Source organism: Eulemur rufifrons, chromosome 30 (genome assembly GCF_041146395.1).
Source record: "Eulemur rufifrons isolate Redbay chromosome 30, OSU_ERuf_1, whole genome shotgun sequence".
Taxonomy (NCBI): Eukaryota; Metazoa; Chordata; class Mammalia; order Primates; family Lemuridae; genus Eulemur; species Eulemur rufifrons.
The window spans coordinates 143675821-143700332 of record NC_091012.1 but is presented as its reverse complement, the minus strand read 5'-3'; the positions used below and the strand labels follow the sequence as shown (position 1 = coordinate 143700332).

At 53.9% G+C, this 24512-nt stretch overlaps 1 protein-coding gene across 1 annotated transcript; it reads left to right on the top strand.

The window, feature by feature from the left end:
• The first annotated feature begins 1009 nt into the window (after positions 1 to 1009).
• On the top strand, positions 1010 to 22773 carry CSF2RA (colony stimulating factor 2 receptor subunit alpha). Its single transcript, XM_069463393.1, has 12 exons — positions 1010 to 1040; positions 5964 to 6065; positions 10396 to 10538; positions 11775 to 11898; positions 12010 to 12139; positions 12256 to 12428; positions 14412 to 14545; positions 15744 to 15773; positions 16796 to 16931; positions 19505 to 19601; positions 22031 to 22100; positions 22622 to 22773. The coding sequence occupies exons 2-12, from the start codon at positions 5990 to 5992 to the stop codon at positions 22715 to 22717; spliced, it is 1209 nt and encodes a 402-aa protein (XP_069319494.1). The 5' UTR covers positions 1010 to 1040; positions 5964 to 5989; the 3' UTR covers positions 22718 to 22773.
• The last annotated feature ends 1739 nt before the right edge of the window (positions 22774 to 24512 follow it).

Below are 24512 nucleotides of genomic sequence, written 5' to 3'. Positions count from 1 at the left end.
TCTCTACAATGATGGTGGAAGTCAGCAACTCATATGCACCAGTAGGGGCAAGAAGACCCAGCATGGTGCCCAGGCTGGGCAGCCTCAGAGAGCACATCTGGTTGAACTCCTGGGACGATGACTTTCCCTAATCAATGCTGGAGAGAAGCCGCTTGCTACTGTTTGGCTATGTTTCTTGGGCTCTGCCAAGTGTCATGCTGAAACTTGATGCCCAATGTTGGCTGTGGGGCCCCGTGGGAGGTGTGCGGGTCACGGGGGCGGACCCCTCATAAGTAGCTTCCTGCAATTCTCCAGGGAGGGAGTGAGCTCTCGCCCTTGGTTTCCACAAGCACTGGTTGTTGGAAAGAACCTGGCGCCTCCCACTTCTCTCTCTGGTTTCTCTGTGGCCACGGCACCTCTGAGCGTGCCGTCTCTCGTTCCCCTTGTGCTGTGAGTGGGGACGGCCGGGGTCCCTCGCCAGAAGCAGACGCTAGCGCCACACCTTTTGCGCAGCCTGCGGAATGGTGAGCTGAATAAACCTCTTTCCTTCCTCTAGTACCCAGCCTTGGGTATTCGCTTATAGCAACACGAGTGGTCTAAGACACAGCTCCTTCAGGGATTAGGACGCTGGAGGTGACATAGTCTGTGCAGCCGCCTTTTCCCTCAGCTGTTGTCACTGTCCCGGCATCATCTTCGAGCATGTGTCCACGGAGCCCTGTGCTTTGTATAGGTGTCAACTGTTTGCATGTCAACACACCTCTGCTTGGTTCTTCTTGGCACTTTGTAGACAGCACAGGAGGCTGTGTGTGGTTCACACTTGAGCTTTGCGATGGGCACTCTTGGGAGCAGACGCTGAGACCATGAACTTGCTGGTCATGGATTTCTCAATGTTATGTAAAATGAGGAAGCGCGAGGTTAGGAGGGGGAATTCAAGGAAAAAGGGAAGGGCCCGGCCTGAGACTCTGCAGCCCTGGAATCAGTGTGCTCACTTTCCGGGGAGGGAGAGCGTCCGAAAGGAGGGCGTGTGGATGCCGGCGAGTCGGGCAAAGGAGGGAAGAAAAGTGAGTTGACGGCGGGCGGACGGATGCCGCCGCGGGGTAAGCCGCTTCCTTGATTCTGTGGCCCATGAACATGCTGAGTCGCGGTGGTGGGTCTTTCTGCTCCGGCGGGTCCGTGGGGACCGGAGGGTGGGAAACTCGAATCGCAGCAGGAACAGGGTCCGCACAGGGATGTCATGGGGGAGCTGTCTGCTAAGGTCCGTGTCAGCCACGGGAAGGAGCCGGCTGGCACCTGGGGGTGACGCCAGGCACCGTGACGTGGCCTCGTGTGTTGTCCGAGTTCAGCAAGCGGGTGCCTCCCCCAGACCTCAGGGAGCCCCACCACCCACTCCCCAGGGGGTCGGCCCGCAGGCCAGCTGCGCCCGGAGCATTTCAGAAATGACACATTTCAGCTCCGACCTGTACCGTCCGAGTCAAGATCTGCTCTGGAACCGTCCGTCGGGGGTTTCCTGTGTGTGTCCCGTTGAGGAGCTCAGTCGTTCAGTCTTCGCTTTGAATCTGAGAAGCCGTGAATCAGACGTGCTCCGAACCTGCACGAACTCGGCAGCTCCTACCGTCAGGGGAACCGGAGTCTGTAGAAAGGGGACAAGAAAACTCAGGCTGTGGAAACTGAAAGAACAGAAAGCAGGCGGGGTGTGGATAAAAAGGCCAGAATATCATATGATTCTGTATTTGTATAAAACATCTAAAACTGGTAACGCCATAGAGACAGAAAGCAGATCAGCGAAACTATTGTGCATGCCTCCTTTGGGCTGTGGATGATGGCGTTGGGTTTCAGGGTTTTTTTTTTTGTTTTTTTTTTTGTCAAGTTTAAAGAAGCGTGTGGTGTTGCACCATCACAATAACAAGAAGGAGGCCAGTGGGCGCTCGGTTCTGAGGAAGCGAAATGGGGAACTCTCTATCTTAACAAATTTAGAGAGTCACAGTCCCCCTAAAGGGGGCCCATCTGCCGGCACCAGCTCCACACCCAGCCCTGAAGCAGCGTGGACGGGGCGTCCGCAAGGAAGGGAGATGAGCTCGTGAAACGGCACGGCGAGGACACGGGTCTTCTCCTTCCAGTCTTCTGGCGTTTGCTGGCTGCAGCCCCTGTGACAAGAGGCGGATGAACAAGAGAAGAACAAGCTCACGTGTGGGAACGGGCGTAGGAACCCTCACGTATGGGTAGGAGTTGCCCAGAGAAGAGTGAGTGGGGCTCAAAGCCAAGGCTTGGAACTGAGGATTGAATATCGTCTGCAGCTGGAACCGAAAACAAGGGTGTGGGAAGGTCCGGCCACGGGGAGGTGACCGGGAAAATCGAGGTACACTCCGGTGAAGTTTGAGATCCAGATTCAAGCCAGCGCCTTGTCCGTTGGTTGCAGCCTGCCATGAATTAGAGATGCCTTAATCGGGGTGCAGAGCGGGAGGCGATCTTGGAAGTGGAGGTTCCCTTGACAGACGACAGTGTCTCTTGTATGAGACGGTTACATCAACGCAGTGTTTGGATATGTTTTTAAATGATCAGCTCAAAATAATCCACATGCCAACGGGGTGTGTTTTGGGGCGGTGTGTTCTGGTCTCGTGGTCACATTTGGGGTGGCGTATTCTACTCTCCCACAGTTGTATTTGGGGTGGAATATTCTAGTCTCATAGTCATACTTGGGGTGGTGCATTCAGTTCTCAGAGCCTCATTTGGGGCGCTGTGTTCTGGCCTCCTATAAACCGTACAGCAGAGCTGGAAAGACAAGGAGAGGAGGCGCAGAAACCGCAAACACCTAAGGCGTCTCGCACTGTGACCCGTGCCTACCCCACCTGCCCACTCCCTGCTGAGTGGCAGCTCAGCTCCAAAGCACCGAGGGCCCCTGGACACGTCACAGACATCAGCAGTGTGGCAGGTGCATGGTGCAAAGAGAGGGGAGGAAACCACTCGGTCAGGCTCCGGCAAGGAAGCACCTTCCCCTGGAGCCTCCGGCGGGAGCGCGGCCCTGCCCGCACCTTGATCTCTGACGTCTGGTCTCCAGGACCAGGAGAGGAGAAACGCCTGTAGTTTTAAGTCCCCAGTTTGCGGTACTTTGTCATGGCAGCCCCAGGACACTCACACGCTAGGTGACGGTGGGAGAAGAAGTCAGCCCCAAGAAGAACGTCATTGCCCAAAACGCTGAACGGCCCAGCGGAGAGGGCTAGCGAGACCCAGTGGGGTTCTGCACCTGTCACAGTCACCTGGGGCCCCACTGCATCTGCAGCCCAGGCTGCACCAGGCAGACCGAGCGTCTCTTGGGTGCAGTGTGGGAGCACCGCTCCCCACCCCCCAACCCCCAGAGCAGAGAAAGTCTGGAAAGACCCAGATGAAGTCTCAAGGGACCTGGATGGAGTGAGATCCAGCCCTCAGGAGGGGGAAGCTGGGCTCATCCCTGTTGCACGCACACGGGCTCAAGGTGGGTGGGGAAGACACAGGTCTGGCCCAGTGGCTTTTACTTCCCTTCCACGGCAAGTGAGGCTCCTGCAGACAGTGACAGCTCAGGGAGGTGCAACCTCTGATAGAACGTCGAGTGCATGGACCTCAGGTGGGCGGACGGTTCCCCCAGGTGCACCCCACGGCCCAGGTGTGCGCACCTGAGGCTCAGAGTTGGCCGCCGTACTGTGGGGCGGATGTAGAGGAGATGAGGTCACAACGGTCGCAGCCCACTGGGGCTTGGGGAGGTCTCCCAACTAGACACATTCAAACCTGCCCTTAAAAAAAAAAAAATACAAACTGTAAGTCTTCATTTATTTTTGTTTTGGGAGGGCAGTTTTATGTTTACAGAAAAATACAGCGTTCTTACATGCACGCAGTTTCGGTTAGCATGTCGCACTGGTGCGCTACATCGTTACAAGGGCCGAGCCTGTGTCGCACTGGTGTGCTACATCGTTGCAAGGGCCGAGCCTGTGTCGCACTGGTGCGCTACAGTGTTGCAAGGGCTGAGCCTATGTCCTATTGGTGCGCTACATCGTTGCAAGGGCCGAGCCCGTGTCCTATTGGTGCGCTACATCGTTGCAAGGGCCGAGCCCGTGTCCTATTGGTGCGCTACATCGTTGCAAGGGCCGAGCCCATGTCCTATTGGTGCGCTACATTGTTGCAAGGGCCGGGCTTGTGCTGACACATTGTTACTAAGTAAAGGAACAGTTTACACTGGGGTTTACGCTGGTTTTGTGCATTCTACAGGATTGTCCAAATGTCTAATGACAGGGACCCACCCCTACAGTGTCACACAGCAGTTTCACTACCCCAAACGTCCTCCGTCCTCTGCCTGATCATCCCTCCCACCCCGTAATTCCTGGCAACCTCTGACCTCTTGATGTCTCTATCACTTTTGCCTTTTCCGGAATGTCCCCATGTTGCAGTCATGCAACGTGTAGACTTTTCACCCTGGCTTCTTTCCTGCAGCAATATGATTTGAACACAGGGACTGCCACACTGGAAAAAAAAATAATTTTTTTTCCCTGGGGCCATGGTGTCTTATTAAAACAAAACGATCCTTTCTAATTTGTTATTTTTTCTTGTTTTCTGTGAGTCAGTTCTATGCAAAGCAGTCCATGTTTTTAGAATGAAATTGTCAATATTCACGGGGACAATAAGAACATCACAAGTAAGATTTCCACCAAAGAGCAGCAGGGTTTGCTTCATACGGCCCCGGGTTGGAAACCAGCCCCAGTTAAATACAATTCACACAGCAGTCAGTGTGCTAAGGTGCCCCTGTGGTTTTTAGGTACTTACCCCTCTTATTCTTCCTCTTCCTTTTTTCACTTACCCTTTTTCATTATAGCAAAACTCAAGGTAAAAAAAAAAAAAAAAAAAAAAAAAAAAAAAAGGCCGGGCGCAGTGGCTCACGTCTGTAATCCTAGCACTCTGGGAGGCCGAGGCGGGAGGATCACTCCAGGTCAGGAGTTCGAGACCAGCCTGAGCAACACCGAGACCCCGCCTCTACTAAAAATAGAAAGAAATTAGCTGGACAACTAAAAATGTATAGAAAAAATCAGCCGGGCATGGTGGTACCTATAGTCCCAGGTACTCGGGAGGCTGAGGCAGGAGGATCGCTTGAGCCCAGGAGTTGGAGGTTGCTGTGAGCTAGGCTGATGCCACGGCACTCTAGCCCCGGCAACAGAGTGAGACTCTGTCAAAGAAAAAAAAAAAAAAAAAACTTATTATCAAAATGGAAACGTGACCCATCATTTCTCATTCTATTCTCCCCAAATCCACAGTAATTATTAAGAGAAAGTGGAAGCAGTGAGAAACTAATGCGAGCCATGGCAGTTTGCCCAGAGCACCTTGGGGTCAGCATTTTGCATCATCTGTGGCCTTGGGGTCACCTGCACCAGGAAGTAGCAAAGGTTCACATAAGTCAACCATCTTGAGACCCCAAAGATGTCCACGTCCTAATCCCATGTGGGAGACAGAATAATGTCCCCAAAGATGTCCATGCCCTAATCTCATGTGGTAGATAGAATAATGTCCCCAAAGACATCCATGTCCTAATCCCATGTGGGAGACAGAATAATGTCCCCAGAGATGTCCACGTCCTAATCCCATGTGGGAGACAGAATAATGTCCCCAAAGATGTCCATGTCCTAATCCCATGTGGTAGACAGAATAATGTCCCCAAAGATGTCCATGTCCTAATCCCATGTGGTAGACAGAATAATATCCCCAAAGATGTCCACGTCCTACTTCCATGTGGGAGACAGAATAATGTCCCCAAAGATGTCCCCTTCTTGATCCCATGGGTCACATAGATTGACGTTTCTGTGGACCCTCTGCAGCCAGTGTTGGTCCCCCGGTGACAGGTCACCCCCTGACCACCCCCCTGGGTTTGTTTCTCTGGACCATGTCCCTGGAGGAGCACCCCATGTGGCCCCCTGCCAGGAGTCCCCTGGCAGAGCTGATTCTCAGCCCGTGACACTGTCTCTCTGCAGCGCATCCCTGTCCCGTGGGCAGCCCCATGGTTCTCCTGCCGATGGCCCTTCTACTCTCCGAGCTGCTGGCCCCGGCCTTCCTGCTGACTCTGGAGCACCTGGGTGAGTGTGGGGACTTCGTTGACACTTCACCATGGGCTCCATGTAGATGTCCGTCGTGTCTGGGGCCATATCCCGATGCCTGGGTCCAATTTCATTTCACCCCAAAGTTTATTGGGGACCCGGTGTGCCCCAGGTGGCCTGCTAGAAGCCTCAGGGCTCCTGCTGTCCTCTCCCCCTTTGGCGCTGTGAATGCCCATGCACCCATCCTACAGATGAGAAAACTGAGGCTCTGACATCTGCATGGTTTAACCCAATAACCACCCGGCAAGTGATGGGGCCGGGATCAAGACCTGGGTCTGCACAGCATTTCCGTGTTTCAATCCCACGCCGTCATCGTCACCCACACTAGAAGCACAATGCGCTTTGTGGGCACTCCCTGCGGGTGAAGGGACATGGAAGGTCTGTCCGGCAGGGAGTACTGGATGGCGAGCACATCCTCTCACTGCAGACACCCATGGAGGGGCGGCCCCGGCATAGCCGTGTGGCTCCTGTGCCCGGCACGAGGCAGCTCTTCCCGGGCTGCAGCTGGAGCCTTGGTTCCGAGGGTCACAGCCACCCACGGCTGTGTCCACAGCCTGGACAGTGGCTTCTGCTCCTTGTGCTCCTGACATGGAGTGAGGACAACAGCCTGGAAGCCCCCAGGGCCCCTCCGTGGGGAGCAGCTTCAGGGCCACCTGCTCGGAGGGGGAGGCCAGGCAGGTTCAGGGCGCTGGTGGCAGGGAGGGGGCAGAGGTGAACCGGGTCACAGCTGAGTGTTGGCTTGAGTCCTAGGGAGGAGATGTATCTTGGAGACCCCTCCTGTCCTGACGATCTCAGGAACCTAAAAAGACCAGAGCGTGCGTCGCCCGGGGGTGAAAGGATGCTGCTACGAGCCATGCACGTCCTGTTCCCGGATGCAGAGAGGGGCTGGGGTGTTACCGTCCGCATCAGGGTGGCACGGCGAGGCACGGTGTGCGTGTGCGTGTGTGAGAGACCGGGTGTGAGTGTGCAGGATTGCTTCTGGGAGAGTATATTGGTGTGTGTTTGTGAGGAGGTGTCCTCAGGGGCATGAGAGTGTGTGACAGTGTGTGCTGCATGTGTGTGTATGAGCAGGTGTGCTCACGTGTGGGACTGTGTGGGCTGATGAGTGCGTGTGAACGAGCTGTGTCTCCACGGTCAGGGTGGACCAGGTGTGTCCCCAGGGTGAGGGTGGACCAGGTGTGTCTCCACGGTCAGGGTGGACCAGGTGTGTCTCCACGGTGAGGGTGGACCTGGTGGGTCTCCACGGTGAGGGTGGACCAGGTGTGTCTCCAGGGTGAGGGTGGACCAGGTGGGTCTCCAGGGTGAGGGTGGACCAGGTGGGTCTCCACGGTCAGGGTGGACCAGGTGGGTCTCCAGGGTGAGGGTGGACCAGGTGTGTCTCCAGGGTGAGGGTGGACCAGGTGTGTCTCCAGGGTGAGGGTGGACCAGGTGTGTCTCCAGGGTGAGAGTGGACCAGGTGTGTCTCCACGGTCAGGGTGGACCAGGTGGGTCTCCAGGGTGAGGGTGGACCAGGTGTGTCTCCAGGGTGAGGGTGGACCAGGTGTGTCTCCACGGTGAGGGTGGACCAGGTGGGTCTCCACGGTGAGGGTGGACCAGGTGGGTCTGCATGGTGAGGGTGGACCAGGTGGATCTCCGTGGTCAGGGTGGACCAGGTGGGTCTCCAGGGTGAGGGTGGACCAGGTGTGTCTCCACGGTCAGGGTGGACCAGGTGTGTCTCCAGGGTGAGGGTGGACCAGGTGTGTCTCCAGGGTGAGGGTGGACCAGGTGTGTCTCCACGGTCAGGGTGGACCAGGTGGGTCTCCAGGGTGAGGGTGGACCAGGTGTGTCTCCAGGGTGAGGGTGGACCAGGTGTGTCTCCACGGTGAGGGTGGACCAGGTGTGTCTCCACGGTGAGGGTGGACCAGGTGGGTCTCCACGGTGAGGGTGGACCAGGTGGGTCTCCACGGTGAGGGTGGACCAGGTGGGTCTCCACGGTGAGGGTGGACCAGGTGGATCTCCGTGGTCAGGGTGGACCAGGTGTGTCTCCAGGGTGAGGGTGGACCAGGTGTGTCTCCACGGTCAGGGTGGACCAGGTGTGTCTCCAGGGTGAGGGTGGACCAGGTGTGTCTCCAGGGTGAGGGTGGACCAGGTGTGTCTCCACGGTCAGGGTGGACCAGGTGGGTCTCCAGGGTGAGGGTGGACCAGGTGTGTCTCCAGGGTGAGGGTGGACCAGGTGTGTCTCCACGGTGAGGGTGGACCAGGTGGGTCTCCATGGTGAGGGTGGACCAGGTGGGTCTCCATGGTGAGGGTGGACCAGGTGTGTCTCCAGGGTGAGGGTGGACCAGGTGTGTCTCCACGGTGAGGGTGGACCAGGTGGGTCTCCAGGGTGAGGGTGGACCAGGTGTGTCTCCACGGTCAGGGTGGACCAGGTGTGTCTCCAGGGTGAGGGTGGACCAGGTGTGTCTCCAGGGTGAGGGTGGACCAGGTGTGTCTCCACGGTGAGGGTGGACCAGGTGGGTCTCCATGGTGAGGGTGGACCAGGTGGATCTCCGTGGTCAGGGTGGACCAGGTGTGTCTCCAGGGTGAGGGTGGACCAGGTGTGTCTCCAGGGTGAGGGTGGACCAGGTGGGTCTCCAGGGTGAGGGTGGACCAGGTGTGTCTCCAGGGTGAGGGTGGACCAGGTGTGTCTCCACGGTCAGGGTGGACCAGGTGTGTCTCCAGGGTGAGGGTGGACCAGGTGTGTCTCCAGGGTGAGGGTGGACCAGGTGTGTCTCCAGGGTGAGGGTGGAACAGGTGTGTCTCCACGGTCAGGGTGGACCAGGTGTGTCTCCAGGGTGAGGGTGGACCAGGTGGATCTCCATGGTGAGGGTGGACCAGGTAGGTCTCCATGGTGAGGGTGGACCAGGTGGATCTCCAAGGTGAGGGTGGACCAGGTGGGTCTCCAGGGTGAGGGTGGACCAGGTGTGTCTCCAGGGTGAGGGTGGACCAGGTGGGTCTCCAGGGTGAGGGTGGACCAGGTGTGTTCCCATGGTGAGGGTGGACCAGGTGGATCTCCATGGTGAGGGTGGACCAGGTGGGTCTCCAGGGTCCAGACAAGCCTCTCCAAGAGCTGAGGGCTGGCGCATGTTGGCTGACGTCCCTGAAGACACCTATGTGTTAGCCCCCTAAGCACATAGCATCCCAACCCTCACATCCTCGTCACACACCCTCAAATTCACAAGTGTGGGGACACGACCAGAGCAGTGCAGCAACCTGCCCCAGGCAGCACAGCCCCTCGGCCACAGCAGGGCTGAAAACCTCAGTCTGGCAGCTCGGAAGCCGTTCTCTCTCCCTGGCATGCTGCGTGAGGAGGTTTAGGGCTATGACATCGCAGCCAGAGACAGAATGAATGAGGTGACGCCATGTGACATTGGTTCCAAAGCACCGGAACGTGCTAAATACCCTGTTAATTAGCAACAGCTGTTCAGGATTTCAAACCATCACTGTACCACCTGTGCACGTTGGGCATCAGCCTACTGCCATTTGGGGAAGGTTACAGGTAAAATAACACACTTAGGTCTCAAGGAAACACGGTAGGGGCCTTGGGTGTAGGTGACCTGGTTCTGGCGTGTTCTCTGGGCTATGAGTGGGAAACCGACGCTGTCAGATGTTGCTCTAGGTTGAACTCACCTGGCCCCAGGCCGGCCAGGTACAGAAAGCTCCCTGGTTCCCGGGCCTGGACAAGGAAGACCTTGTCAACCGCCTCCGCCCTCCCCAAGAACGGTTCTCAGGGGCCCCTAGGGGTGTCTGAAAACCACTTTTGAAAACTGCCCAAGTCCAGTTTGCTTTTGAGGCTTGTAACCAACCTTCTGAGGGTGGAGACGTCTAGGGATCAGAGAGGTGAAGCCATTTGCAGAACGTCACACAGCTGGAGGGCGGCAGCGCTGAGACTCAAGGCTGCCTTTGCGTTTCTGAAAGTCACTGTGATTTGCAAAGAGGGTGGGGACAAAGCCCTGGGTTTGCCCAGGCCACAGGGGGCAGCGGGTCCCTCTGTCCACAACACTAGGATCCTGTGAATGGCTCAGCTGGCACGAGGTCTATGCCGCGTCCAGCCTGGCCTTTCTCTTGCGGGCTGCCCGTGGACCAGCATGGATTTCTCTCGCCCTGGGGTTCCTGGGTCCATTGAAGGCTGAAGCCGGAACATTGTCCCAATGAGGAGACGTCTTCTCCGTGGAGCTGTCCCGGGGTGGCCTGCAGCACAGTGGAGAGTCCACCACCTGCAGCCCCGAACCTCACCTGCCAGTTGTTTGGGTAAAGAGTCATTTCTGAACGCAGTGGCCACTCCTTGCAGATGTGCCGACCCCGGAACCGGAGCCCGCTCTCAATGTGAAGTTCGACCCCAAGAACATGAAACTGACCTGGGACTGCAAAGAAAACACCACTAGCATCATGTGTGCCCTGGTCCCCAAGGAGGGAGACCGCGCCGTGAAAAAGGTGAGCCGGCTTCACACGCTCAGCACCGTCTGTCGGGCGGCCCTCTGCAAAGCTGGAGAAGGGCAGAGATGAGTTGAAGGCACACAGATGGCATTTGGAGAGACGCAGGATGGGACGCTGGGGGGACCGGGGCGGTGCCGGCTCCTGGGCCAGGCGTGTCGGAGGCCTGATCCCGTGGGGCAGGAGCGTGCTGTAGCTAAGGGGAAACTGATCCCGGCAGGTGCACGTGGACGGGGGCCTGGGTCCGTGGAGAAAGGGGAGGAGCAGTGGGGTGGCGTTATCTTTGTCACTGTGTCCTCCCCCTCCGTGGACTCAATGTCAGGTTTAGGGGGAAGGAGGGTGGCAGAGATGGAAGAGTGGAGGGGAGGAGGGAGAGGAGGAGGGAGGGGAGGAGGGAGGGAAACGCAGATGATAGACAGATACATACAGGATATGTGTATAGTGACCCTGGGATCATCCCGGCCCAGCTCTCAGGGTCCCCTGTGCAGACCAAGGGCCCCAGGCGTCCACAACAGGGGAGAAGCTCCCAGCCGGGGCCATCTGCAGCCTCAAAGCCAGCAGGGCTGCCCAGAGCCACGGGGGACTCAGGACCCCAGCAGGACCTTGGGGACATCCAGGAAGGGGACCTGTGGCAGGCTGGCCAGACGGGGAGACAGGCACAGGTGGCAGAGTCCCGTAGGCATCCAAAACCTCCCAGAATTTCTAGGGATGACTTTTGAGGGGAGTAAATGTCCACCAACAGCCATAGGGAAGATGTCAGTTCTACTGTGTGACTTTCGAACTTGGGGAGTCCTTGAGGCAGGTGTCGCTTGGAGAAACCTCCGTCCCTTCCTGTACGGAGCGACAGCCTTTTGCTTGTTCGATCCATGTGAGAGGGTCCAAATGGTAGACTTAGTCCCATCATCAGCATTGGCTGTAGTCCCAGCTACTCGGGAGGCTGAGGCAGGAGGATCGCTAGAGCCCAGGAGTTTGAGACCAGCCTGGGCAGCATAGCAAGACCCCATCTCTACAACACAGAAAAATTAGCTGGTGTGCTGGGCGTGCACCTATAATCCCAGCACTTTGGGAGGCTGAGGTGGGAGGATTGCTTGAGCCCAGGAGTTTGAGGCTGCAGTGAGCTGTGATGACGCCACTGCACTCTAGTCTGGGCAAAAGAGTAAGAGTCTGTGTCAAAAACAGGTTCCCCTGTGTCTCTGTCCCCTATAAAATGACCCAGGAGGTTGCAACTTTTTTCAGCCCAGGACGAAGGAATGTTGGTGCAACTTTGAGGACACTTCTGTGCATCGAGGCGTCCTGCTGGAGGTGCAAGTCAACACCAGCGAACGATCGTTTCGGGAAAAAGTGCTCTATACTAACCCAGGTAGGGAGGGCAGCGTGGGGACCCCCTGAGACCACCCACCATCCACCAGCATCAACGTCCACCCCCTTTTTATCGTCGAGTGAAAGTTATCTTGCATCTGCGTCTTCCCAGGTGGGGAGGGCACAGCTGCCCACAACTTCTCCTGTTTCATCTACGACGTGGATTTCATGAACTGCACCTGGGTGAAGGGTCCCGTGGCCCCGGGTGACGTCCAGTATTTTTTGTACATACGAGACTCAAAGTAAGTGTTGACTTCATCTGCAATGTGACTATCGGGGAGGCAGTGAAGGTGGCAAGCGAATAATGCTGATATTTTTTTCCCCTGGTTGTGTCTCTGAACACGCTGGACTCTTCCAGGAGAAAAAGGGAGCGAGAATGTCCTCATTACATCCAACACTTGGGGACCCACGTGGGCTGCCACCTGGACAGCCTCTTGGGGCTGACTTTTCGCAACTACTTTCTGGTCAACGGGACCAGCCGAGCCGCGGGGATCCAGTTCTTCGATTCCGTTTTGTCCACGAAGGAGATAGGTGAGAACACACCTGTGGCTTCTCTGTGGTTTATTAGTCAAACAGAATTGGCGTGGAAATCCGAGTAAGTGTCCCGGGCTGCCTGTGTGACAAATTAGCACAGACTCAGCCCATTTAATGCTTACACACACACACACATATATATATATAAAATATAATCTGCATCACGGCGGTGAATGAGATAGTTTATATAGTGTCTGTTCTGAGCTTCCAAATCCAGCGTGCATTTCTCAGTCAGACAGGACCCCCGGCTGATCCAGCATCTCACTCCGGGGTATTTACCCAAAGGAAAGAAATCAGTGTATCAAAGAGATATATGGTCTATGTACACCATGCAGTTCTACTCAGCCACAAAAAACAATCTGGCACCTCTCGGATTATCCTGGATGGAGCTGGAGCCCATTCTGCTAAGTGAAGTGTCACAAGAATGGAAAAACAAGCACCACATGGACTCACCATCGAATTGGTACTAACTGACCAACACTTAAGTGCACATATGGAAGTAACATTCATGGGGTGTCGGGCAGGTGGGAGGGGAGGAGGGGATGGGTATATTCACACCTGACGCGTGTGATGTGCACCGTCTGGGGGATGGACACGCTTGAAGTTCTGCCTCAAGGGGGGCAAAGGCAATTTATGGAACCTAAACATCTGTACCCCCAGTATAAGTTGAAATATAAGAAAACATTAAAAAGAGAGACACCTGCACCCCACGGTCATGGCAGTGCTATTCGCAACAGCCACGATGTGGAATCCACCTGGTGTCCGTCAACAGGTAAATGCATGAAGCAAATTCAGTACATGCACAGCAGAACACTATTCAGCCGTAAAAAAAAAGCATGAAATCCCATCATTTGTGGCCTCACAGATGGAACGGGAGGACATTATGGGATGTTAAATAGGCCAGGCACAAATTTTGCACGTCCTCAGTCATGCGTGGGAGCTAAAATAGTGGATGTCATAGAAGTAAAACATAGACCATGGGGTCCCGGAGGCTGGGAAGGGTAGGGGGAGGGGACTTGTTAAAGGAGGTAAAATCACAGCCAGACGGGAGGGTGAGCTCTGGCCTCCTACAGCACTGAGGGACGGCTGTGGTTCACCCACGATAACCCGTTACATAGTTTCAAACAGCTACAGCGAGGACGTTGGATGTTCCCCACCCAAAGACATGATAAGTGTTTGAGACGATGGGTGTGGTCATTACCCTGAGCCGATCACCAGGCATTAATACGTATCCAGACGTCACTATGGGCCACGTAGATAGGTACAGTCATTTGGTGTCAGTTTAAAGAGATAAAATTTAAACATCTTTTTAAAGAAAAGAAAGTTAAATGGGATCAGATATGCAGGCAGATTTGATGAGATTTATAGTAGCAAGAGAAGTCTCACGCCGACCAGTTGTCCAGACATACCTTAGGCCTTCCCTCCTTCCTTCCCTCCCTTCCTCCTTCTTTCCCCCTTCCTTGTTTCCTTCCCTCCTTCCTTCCCTCCCTCCCTCCTTCCTTGTTTCCTTCCCTTCTTCCTCCTTCTCTCCCTCCCTCCCTCCCTCCTTTCTTCCCTCCCTCCTTCCTTCCCTCCCTTTCTCCTTCTTCCCCCCTTCCTTGTTTCCTTCCCTCCTTCCTTCCCTCCCTCTTTCCTTCCCTCCCTCCCTCCTTCCTCCCTCTTTCCTTGTTTCCTTCCCTCCTTCCTCCTTCCCTCCCTCCCTCCTTCCCTCCCTCCCTCCCTCCCTCCCTCCTTCTCTCCTTCCTTCTCTCCCTCCCTCCCTCCCTCCTTCCCTCCCTCCCTCCTTCCTTCCCTCCCTCCTTCCATGCCCAGGCGAGACACACACTCAGTCAAACAGCAGACCCTGCCCTGAAGGCGCAGGGGTGAGACCCGCAGGTCACGACAGGGCCAGGCAGGGAGAGCTCAGGTCGCAGCCCTGCCCGGGACAGGGCAGGCCTGTGGGTCCCTCAGGTTCAGCTGTGTCCTGCGTCCTTGTCACAGAGAGGTACAGCCCGCCGGCCAACATCACCATCCGCTGCAACGCCTCGCACTGCCTCATCCGCTGGGACAAGCCCAGGACCAGACGGGCCCTGTCCCACAGCGAGTTCCAGTACCAGCTGGACATCCAGAGGAAGGTGAGCGGGCCCTGCCCTGCGCCGCCCACAGAGCCTCGGGGCCCGGGACACGCCCTGGTGGCAGCTGAGAGACCCCGGGCATGAGACTCAGGGGGTCCACATGGGAGGGGGACGGAGGCGGGATGAGCAGAGCTGAGGGAGGAGAAGCCCCAAGAAGGTTGCAGGGAACATGCACACACACACACACACACACACGCACGCGCACACACACACACACAGTCACACAAACACACACACATGCACGCACACACAGTCACACACACACACGCGCACACACATGCAGTCACACACACACGCCCACACGCACACACGCACAGTCACACACACACACACACGCCCACACGCACACACACACAGTCACACACACACACACACAGTCACACACACGCCCACACACGTGCGCACACACACACAGTCACACACACCCACACGCGCACATACACACAGTCACACACGTGCGCACACACACAGTCACACACACGCGTACACACACATGCACACAGTCACACACACATGCATGCACACACACAGTCACACACGCACACATGCACATAGTCACATGCACACACACACACAGTCACACACGCACACACACACACAGTCACACACATGCACACATGCACACACACAGAGTCACACACACGCACACACGCAGTCACACACACACATGCACACACGCACAGTCACACACACATGCACACACGCACACACACACAGTCACACACACACGCACACACACAGTCACACACACGCACACATGCACACACACACAGTCACACACACGCCCACACGCACACACACACAGTCACACACACAGTCACACACACACGCACACACACAGTCACACACACATGTGCGCACACACACAGTCACACACACACACGCACACACACACGTGCACATACACACACGCACACAGTCACACACACGCACACACGCACACAGTCACACACACATGCACACAGTCACACACATGCACACACACACAGTCACACACACACGCACACACGCACACACACACACGTGCACATACACACACGCACACAGTCACACACATGCACACACACACAGTCACACACACGCACACACGCACACAGTCACATGCACACACATGGGACAGTGCGGATGAAACTTCTGAGAATCCTTAGAAATGGAGAAACATGAACCGTCTATCTTGTTTTGTTTTGTTTTTCCCTAGAGCATCCCACCTGTCAGTACAAATCCACTGGTGAGTTCAGCCCCTGCCCCTATTGGAACAGCTTCAGTCGCCCTACCGTGTGGGTGCCGGGGACGCTCGCTGTGTCCCAGGGTGGCCCATGGTGGCCAGGATGGGACGGGACCCTGGAACCAGAGGGCAGACATCTCCGAGTCCTGGGTGCTCCCCTGAGCACTCCCTGGCAGGGTCCACTCTGGGCTTCAGCGCTCAAGTCCCAACTGTTGGGCTATTCATCTTCATTACATTCTATTCCTCTCTGTTGGTTAAGAAAATATCCCACAGAATGTTTTAGATGATTTTTCCCTCTAACATGCCCCCTAGAGTTATAACTTTAAAGTATGTTTGTGCCATATTTTCCGAGTCTACCTGCCACTCTGAGCCTCAGTATCCTCTTCTGTCCAAGGAGTTAGCTGGACTCGGGGATTTCCATATGTCCCTTGTAGAAGGGGGATTTCCATATGTCCCTTGTAGAAGCGTCCGTGTCTGGGTCTGTGGATACCTGTTCTTGCTCCTGAACACTCTCTACATCTATATATATACAGGTGTGAGTTCCAGGAGCAGTGATTCAGGGAACCAATCACTCACTGACCTATCACTCAAGTAAGCGTGCATGCAGCGTTCTCAGCATGGAAAGATACACGTTAACTTTAAAAACCACTTTGTTCCAAACTGCGCTCATAGTATGCTGATTAAATGGTTTTCATTCTGCAACACAATCGCCCCTTCTTTCTATGATTTTCATGCCTGCGTTGAGCCAGCGCGGTTTCCAAGCTTTCCTTAATTTCACAGTTTAAAAGGCAATTTTTATCTTTTTATTCTTTCTAAGCCTACGGCACCTGGTATTCCCAGGCTGGTCTCCCATCCAACTACTAAGCGGGCTCGACCCTGCTTAGCTTCCGAGATCAAAGGAGACAGGGTGTGTTCTGGGTGGGATCAACCACAACAACGACAACAAAAAAAACTTAAAAAAAAATGACAATTTCTTTCCTGGACGCGGATGGCAACTCTCTCTAACATTCTCGTTTTCTCCCAAGATTGACGTGTCCGGCGATTTGGAAAATCAGTACCACTTTCCGAGCTCTGAGCCCAGAGCTAAACACGTGGTCAAGATCCGAGCCGCGGACGCCCGTATCCCACAGTGGAGTGCGTGGAGCGAGCCCGTGGAGTTCGGTGAGTGCTCCCAGGGCGCAGTCCGTCGGCCGTTGTGCGGCAAGGGCTGTGCCGCCAGGCAGATATACGGGACGTTGGTGGCCGGGCGCCGTGCCTCATACCTGTCATCCCAGCATTCTGGGAGGCTGAGGCGGGAGGATCGGTCTAGGTCAGGAGTTCGAGACCAGCCTGAGCAAGAGCGAGACCCCGTCTCCACTAAAAAATAGAAAGAAATTATATGGACAGCTAAAAATATATATAGAAAACATTAGCCGGGCATGGTGGCACATGCCTGTAGTCCCAGCTACTCGGGAGGCTGAGGCAGGAGGATCACTTGAGCCCAGGAGTTGGAGGTTGCTGTGAGCTAGGCTGACGCCAGGACGATCTAGCCTGGGCAACAGAGTGAGACTCTGTCTCAAAAAATAATAATAATAATAATAATAAATAAATAAGGGACATTGGTGACATGCGATGCCACCCAGGAGGGGACACAGATGCCAGCTGCTTTCTCCTGGGTGCTGAGTTTTGCATTTAGAGCATCGCTAGGGATATCATCACATCCCGACCGTGTCCCTGAGCCATCCCAGCAAGCTCAGAAGATGGAGGTGATGTCATAAATGGGCTCCACGATGTCACTCTGCCCGATGCCCAGTGGTGGAGAAAGGACACATTTAAAGGCCCCCCTGTGCCCCGCCAGGAAATGACCACTCCCTCTTGGCTCCAGCTCAGGGGAAGCTTCTGTGAAAACTACACCCGTTTCCTCCTAACCGGGACAAAACCATCCCAGGCAACTAAATTCCCAACACACCCAACAGACGCTTTCCCTCCAACCTTTATTTGTTGGCGAGAGTTTAACGTTTTGGCCCTAAAGCCAATTTGATTCTTAAAAAGTCTAGCTTTTTCCCCGCAAACATTTACAAACATTTCAGCATTTTTATGCAGAAAGCAGTTTTTTTTTTTTTTTTTTTGTCTTTTCTAAGATCAATGACTTTTACTCTTGTAACTTCCAGTATAGAATTTGCATGAAATATTTATTCAGTAGTCTGGCATAAGTGGAAAGGGACAACCGTGGACAGAACGCGATTAGTTTACAATCTTGGGTTTGGGCCCTGGGGTCTCAGCAATGCCACAAAAGGCAGCAACAACAGAAGAAGCTGTAAGTAAACGGGACCTCAGCAAAATTAAAACCCTGCATGTGTGCATCCAAGAACACCAGGAAGAAAATGAAAGACACACTCTCAGGATGGGAGAAAGTATTTGCAAGTCATATACCTGACAAGTATTTAATACTCCGATATCCAAGACGTATATAAAGTACACAACGGCAGAAACACAAATAACCTAATTTAAAAATGGGTTTCAAAAAAAAATGGGCAGAAAGGAAAGATAGACGTTTGCAGGCATCCAATTTTAAACAAAGTTGACTCACATCTGTTTGGTTCTTTTAGTCATACTTACTCTCTGGAATAAGCACTTTTTACAATAAATGTATATATATATATATATTGTAACCTGACACATCTTACCTTGTTAATAAAACTTAAAAAAAAAATCTCAACATGGTGGGCGTTAAATTTGGGTAGGATAATCATGATAGAATTGGGTTTTTTTAAAACTGGATTTCCAAATATTAGCAGATCAAATGTGCTGTATTCTAAAAAAAAAAACTAAATTTATTGTATAAAAGCACTTATTCCAGATATTGAGCAAAACTAAAAGCTGAGTAGATGTGAGCCAATTGTGTTTAAAACCGTGTGTTTAGAAGATCTAGCCCACACGTGGAATCTAAAAAAGCTGAACTCACAAGAGCAGAGAGTTGAACAGCGATTGGTTTCCCAGTTTCAGGTGACAGGAGGAGGAATAGGTCTAGTGACCTATGACGCAGCTTGGTGACATAGTCATGATAACATACTGCCTATTTCAAAATTGCTAAAAGAGTCATTTTATTTTTTTAATTAAAAAATTATTACTATATGTAGTTATTTTTTTAAATAAAAAAGAGGTTTATTTACTGTAAAAGAGTCATTTTAAACAATCTGACCACACACACACACACACACACACACACAGTAAGTAGACAGGTGAGGGTGTGTGAATTCACTGTTTAATCACTCCACAGTGCGCGCCTACATGAAAATATCCCACTTCACCCCATAAATACTCTCGGTTATATTTGCCAATTAAAAATAAAACTTTAAAAATCATCCTCAAGAATAAAAAACGCCAAAAAAAAAAACTGCTGGCTTCAAAATGTCTACTCAAATTTTTTTTGCCCGTTTTTTTTTCCCCTGTTTTTTTTTTTTTTTTTTTTTTTTTTTCCTTGACAGAACTTTGAGTTGCTGTGAAGGGTTTTTTTGCCCATTTTTAGCCCCATTTTCGAGCGGTGTTGTTTGTCTTTCTGTTGTCGAGCTCGGAGTACTGGGTGTGTTTCGGATGCTCACACCCGCCGGGTCCCCAAGAGTGTGGGCGTGGCCCTTTCCTTCGGCAGCAGGGACACCTCCCGTTTTTCCTAGCCGTGGTTGGGAGAGGGAAGAACTGGCCGCGTGTGGCCAATTCCCCGCAGACGAGAGCCTGTCGTGTCCATCTCTCTGCAGGGTCTGAAGGTGTGGGCGGCAGCCTCGTGCACGTGTACCTGCTGGCAGTGCTGGTGACCCTCCTCTGCGCCCTGGGACTCGGCTTCTTCTTTAAAAGGTAATGCCCGGAGCACCCTGGCGTCCCCGGGGGGCACACAGCGCCAGGCACCGGGAACCCGCTTCCTCCAACCTCTGTCTGTCTCCCTCACAAAGACAAAGTCAACCTGCACCGACACCTGGCGGTCACGTGGGTGGGTCCGCAGACACGGAGGACTTGTTTGGGGCAGTGTCCGGTGTGGGGACCAGGTGTGGATTCCCCACATTCTCTGGTTCTGGGTTCCCGAGACTGGAGACTGGTTGCTGGTGCCATGTTGACGGAGCAAATGAGCAGACCAAGCACACACAAGCAGGCAAAGTGCCCAAGTTTACTGAAGCATAGAACATTCCAGAGAAGGAGCGGGTCAACCCCTGCAAGAGGAGGAGACCCTGAGTTTAAAGACAGAGGATAGGAAGTGCAGGACACTCTCCAAGCCAACAGAAAGCGGACTGCTCCAATAAGGAACCGTCACCCCAGGGTTAGGAATGTCTTTTATGCTAATCCCTAATACTATGTTAAGTGGGGGATGGAATATTCATGGTTTTTCTTGGAACGGGGTGGAGAATTCCTGGAACTGGGAATCCTCCTCATTTTTCACCTCGTAAGGCAATTTCCGGGGTTGCCATGGTTATTTGTAAACTGTCATGGTGTGGGTGGGTGTGATTTTGACTGTGTTAATGAGGGAAGGTCACTTGAGGACTCTGTCACCTTGCTTGTGTGCATGCTCCAGAGACTTTCATTTGTGGCCTTGGTCATATCTCCACGTTGTGGCCTTTCTGCCTCTTCCTGGTTGGTCATTTCTTGGAGACCCCGTGTGGCAGACCAGACATCTGTTCCTGCTTGGAAGCCCCCTCTGGTCAGCTTGTTCCTCCTGTCGTAGACGGAGCATCTCCTAGTGCCACCTGCCCCTCAGTGGACACCCCTAGACACAGCACCTGCTCCCTTTCCTCCTCCTCCCAGCCTAGCATCGGCGAAGGCAGACGCAGAGCTGTAAAACACACGCGTACAGAAGTGTGAACGGCGGTGAGTAGCTCAGGAAGAGCTGGGAGCCCGTGGACGGCACACGCCGTGGATCCCACGCGTTGGAGGTGGTCATGCGGCTTCATCGTGGCCTCGGACGGACGCCCCAGGACGCTTGCTCAGGGAGGCTTCAAATTCTCCCAGCCGAGCTGACTGCACAGTTCCGCCGGACGCGAGACTTCCGCAGGGCTCAACGGCACCCACCGAGGCGCTGTCTTCCTGCCGCAAGACGCTCGCTCTTTCCGGAATGTCCCCCACCGCCAGTCACTCTCAGCCTGCAGGCTCCAACCAAGCCCACCCCGCCCCTCGGATCCCTCAGTCCTGCAGTCAGTGGCAACATTGCACACCAGGCTGCGCAAAGTGCAGCGAGTTTTGCAGCTGTCGGCTCCCCCGGGGATGTGGAAACCTTGTCAACATCTACCTGTGGCCCGTCCCGATGGCCCCGTCCAGGTTTGGCATCCTGTGCTTATTTTGGTCAGGAATTTATTCTTCCCCAGCCCCGGAGCCCAGGAGTGTGAGACGCAGGTGTCTCGGGGCCGTGCTCCCTCCGCAGGCTCCAGGGGAGGCTCCTTCCTGCCTCTTCCAGCTCCTGGGGGCTCCAGGCGTCCCTGGCTTGTGGCCGCGTCACTCCGGTCCCTGCCTCCGTCTCCACGTGGCGTCTCCTCTGCATCTGTGTCTCCTCTGCTGTCTCTTAGAGGACACTGTCGTTGGATTCAGGCCCTCCCTAATCCAGGATGGTCTCATCTCGAGATCCATATCTTAATGACATCTGCAGAGACCCAAATGAGTCCCCAGCCCCAGACACTGCAAGTTGGGACGTGGACAGGTCTTTTGCAGACGCTGCAGAGCCTGGAACAAACACCTGCTGCCCACACTGCGGAACTGGAGGGGCTTTCTCCGCAGAAAGAAAGAAACTAAACGCCCTGTTCAAAATGCAACAAGGTTTCTTCTAGTTACAGGCTTCTTGCAAAAAAGAAAAGAAAGAATTAAAAAAAATTTTTTTAATTGCAACAAGACTGTGATATTGGCAAAAAATAAAGTGTCCTGGTTGAATAACGATACTTAAATTATAGGACAACACAGCAACACAGAAAACAGGAACAAAAAACTGCCAAGCCGGAAACCCACGCTCTTCAAGGTTGGGCGGGAGCAGGGGAGACGCTTGTCTTACGGGGCCCCGGACTATCAACATCAGGGTCCCCGGATGCCCCCGAAGCTGCCCGTGTGCACCCCAGGGGGGGAGATTCTAGAAAGATTTTTCCTTGGCATGACTGCTCCTGCAGCATCTCCTGTTTTCTCAGTCCCTGGGTGATTCTACGCAGAGTCGTTCCGGAGAGTTGAGCACAGGTGCTATGAACACGGCTGTGCCACGCGGGTGCGGGAAGCTATTTCGGCAGCAGCGACTTCACGCTCTCTCTCTGTCTCTACAGGTTCCTGGGGCTGCACAGGCTGTTCCCCCAAGTTCCGCAGATCAAAGACAAATTGAGCGATAACCACCAGGTAGGTGACCCCGTGGGGCAGAGGAGAGCCCCAGGGGATGGTGGGGGCCAGGGAGGTGGGGGCATCCCAAAATCTCCTGCATCTCCACCCCGTGGGACCACAGAGCCATCGCAGGGAGTGGCTGGATCCGTGTCCTGCTCACTGCGCTTCCCCTGGTCCCTCACCCCCATCCTAGACTCAGCATCTCTCATTCCATCATCACCCACCCACAGACCAGCCTCCTCCTGCCCTCTGACCCCCCGCTCCCCTCTGACCCCCACTGTGTCCAGGCACCAGGACAAGATGCCTCTGTCTTCCTTTCCCTGCTCCTCTGAACTCCGTCCAGCCCCAGGGCCTTTGCACATGCCATGCTCAACTGGGGATCCACACTCTCAACTCCCCAAGGCCCCCCGCTCACTCTCCAACCACAAATCCACACACACGCTGACCCCGTGTCACATGATCCCATCCCAGGAGCAGCAACCCACACATACACAGGCCACACGGAAACCCGACACTCACGGCTCTCGTCTCCTCCTCAGGTCACCTGGGAGGAATTCACACCAGGGGCAGGAAAAGGGGACACGGAGGAGGTCTTGACCGTAGAAGAAGTCACAGGAGCCGTGGAGGGCATGTGAAGTGCACAGACGCATCTCTCCACACCCAAGACATTCTGGAAGTTTTTTTTTTTGTTGTTGTTGTTAATGCTGTGAGCCTTTATAGAGTTTTCTATATTTTTTTATTTTTAAAAAAACGTGATATGTGGCTGAGATGCTTGCAGTCCAAGGGGTGGCTCCCTCCCCTCCAAATGTGATCATGGAAGGTGCTGTCCAGGCTGCTCCGTAAACAATGACCTTTGTTGAAGTATTTCAGGTGTGTGTCCTCCCTGATGGCACCCACATGGCATTTAGACATGGACATCTTTGGGGACATTATTCTGTCCCCACACGGCATTAGACATGGACATCTTTAGGGACATTATTCTCTCTACCACATGGGATTAGGATGTGGACCTCTTTGGGGACATTATTCTTTCTACCACATGGGATTAGGAGGTGGACATCTTTGGGGACATTCTGTCTACCACATGGGACTAAGATGTGGACATCTTTGGGGACACTATTCTGTCTACCACATGGGATTAGGACGTGGACATCTTGGGGACATTATTCTGTCTACCACATGGGATTAGGATGTGGACATCTTTGGGGACATCATTCTGTCTACCACATGGGATTAGGACGTGGACATCTTTGGGGACATTATTCTGTCTACCACATGGGGATTAGGATGTGGACATCTTGGGGACATTATTCTGTCTACCACATGGGATTAGGATGTGGACATCTTTGGGGACATTATTCTCTCTACCACATGGGGATTAGGATGTGGACCTCTTTGGGGACATGATTCTGTCTACCACATGGGATTAGGACGTGGACCTCTTTGGGGACATTATTCTGTCTCCCACATGGGATTAGGACGTGGACATCTCTGGGGACATTATTCTGTCTCCCACATGGGATTAGGACATGGACATCTCTGGGGACATTATTCTGTCTCCCACATGGGGATTAGGACATGGACATCTTTGGGGACACTATTCTGTGTCCCACATGGGACAGAGTCCCAAGGCAGTACAGGCGTCACGTGGGGAGGGGCTGACGTGCTTGCTCCAGTCTATCTTCCTCCTCGTATAAAGCCACCAGTTCCTACCCTGTGACAGCCCATTAATGTGTTAATCCCTGAGTGGATTAATCCATTCATGAGGGCAGACGCCTCTTCACCCAGGCACCTCATAGAGGCCCTGTGTCTCAATACTGCCTTTTGGGCACTGAGTTTCAATGTGAGTTTTGTGGGGGACAGACATTCAAACTAGAGCGGCAACTAATTCCTTAATGCCTTGATGCAAATTCCTCGGGATTCAGTCCACCTTCAGCTCACCCATGTGTCTCTAACAGCCTCTTGACAATTGCGTCTGTTTGCGTCAGGGGGCCCAAGAGGGTCCACGGGTTGCATTTGGTTCACTGTCTCTGGAATCTCTTTGATCCTTTCTAAAGGTTTTCTCTCCCCACCCCCCCAATTTTCATCCTGATGGCATCTATTTGATTAAATAAAACCAGGATCATTGGATGAATATTTGCATGATTTCGTGCACTGTCCCCGGGAAGTGACATTCAGCATGTTCCTCTATCTGCACTTCCCATGTCAGGCAGCTACATCCGGGGACTCGGTTAGATTCAGACACATTTCCTTTTTGCAAGGACGCTTCGCAAGTGAGGCTGCGAGTTTCCTGTCCTACCACACCCAGAGGCGAGGGTCATCCAGGAGCTCCACCGTCGGTGATGGTGGGGTAACTCCACGGGTTTAAGGTGCACTGGCAGAATGAACCCTCCTTATGAAGCTCTTCACCCAGGAGTTTCCATTGGCTGC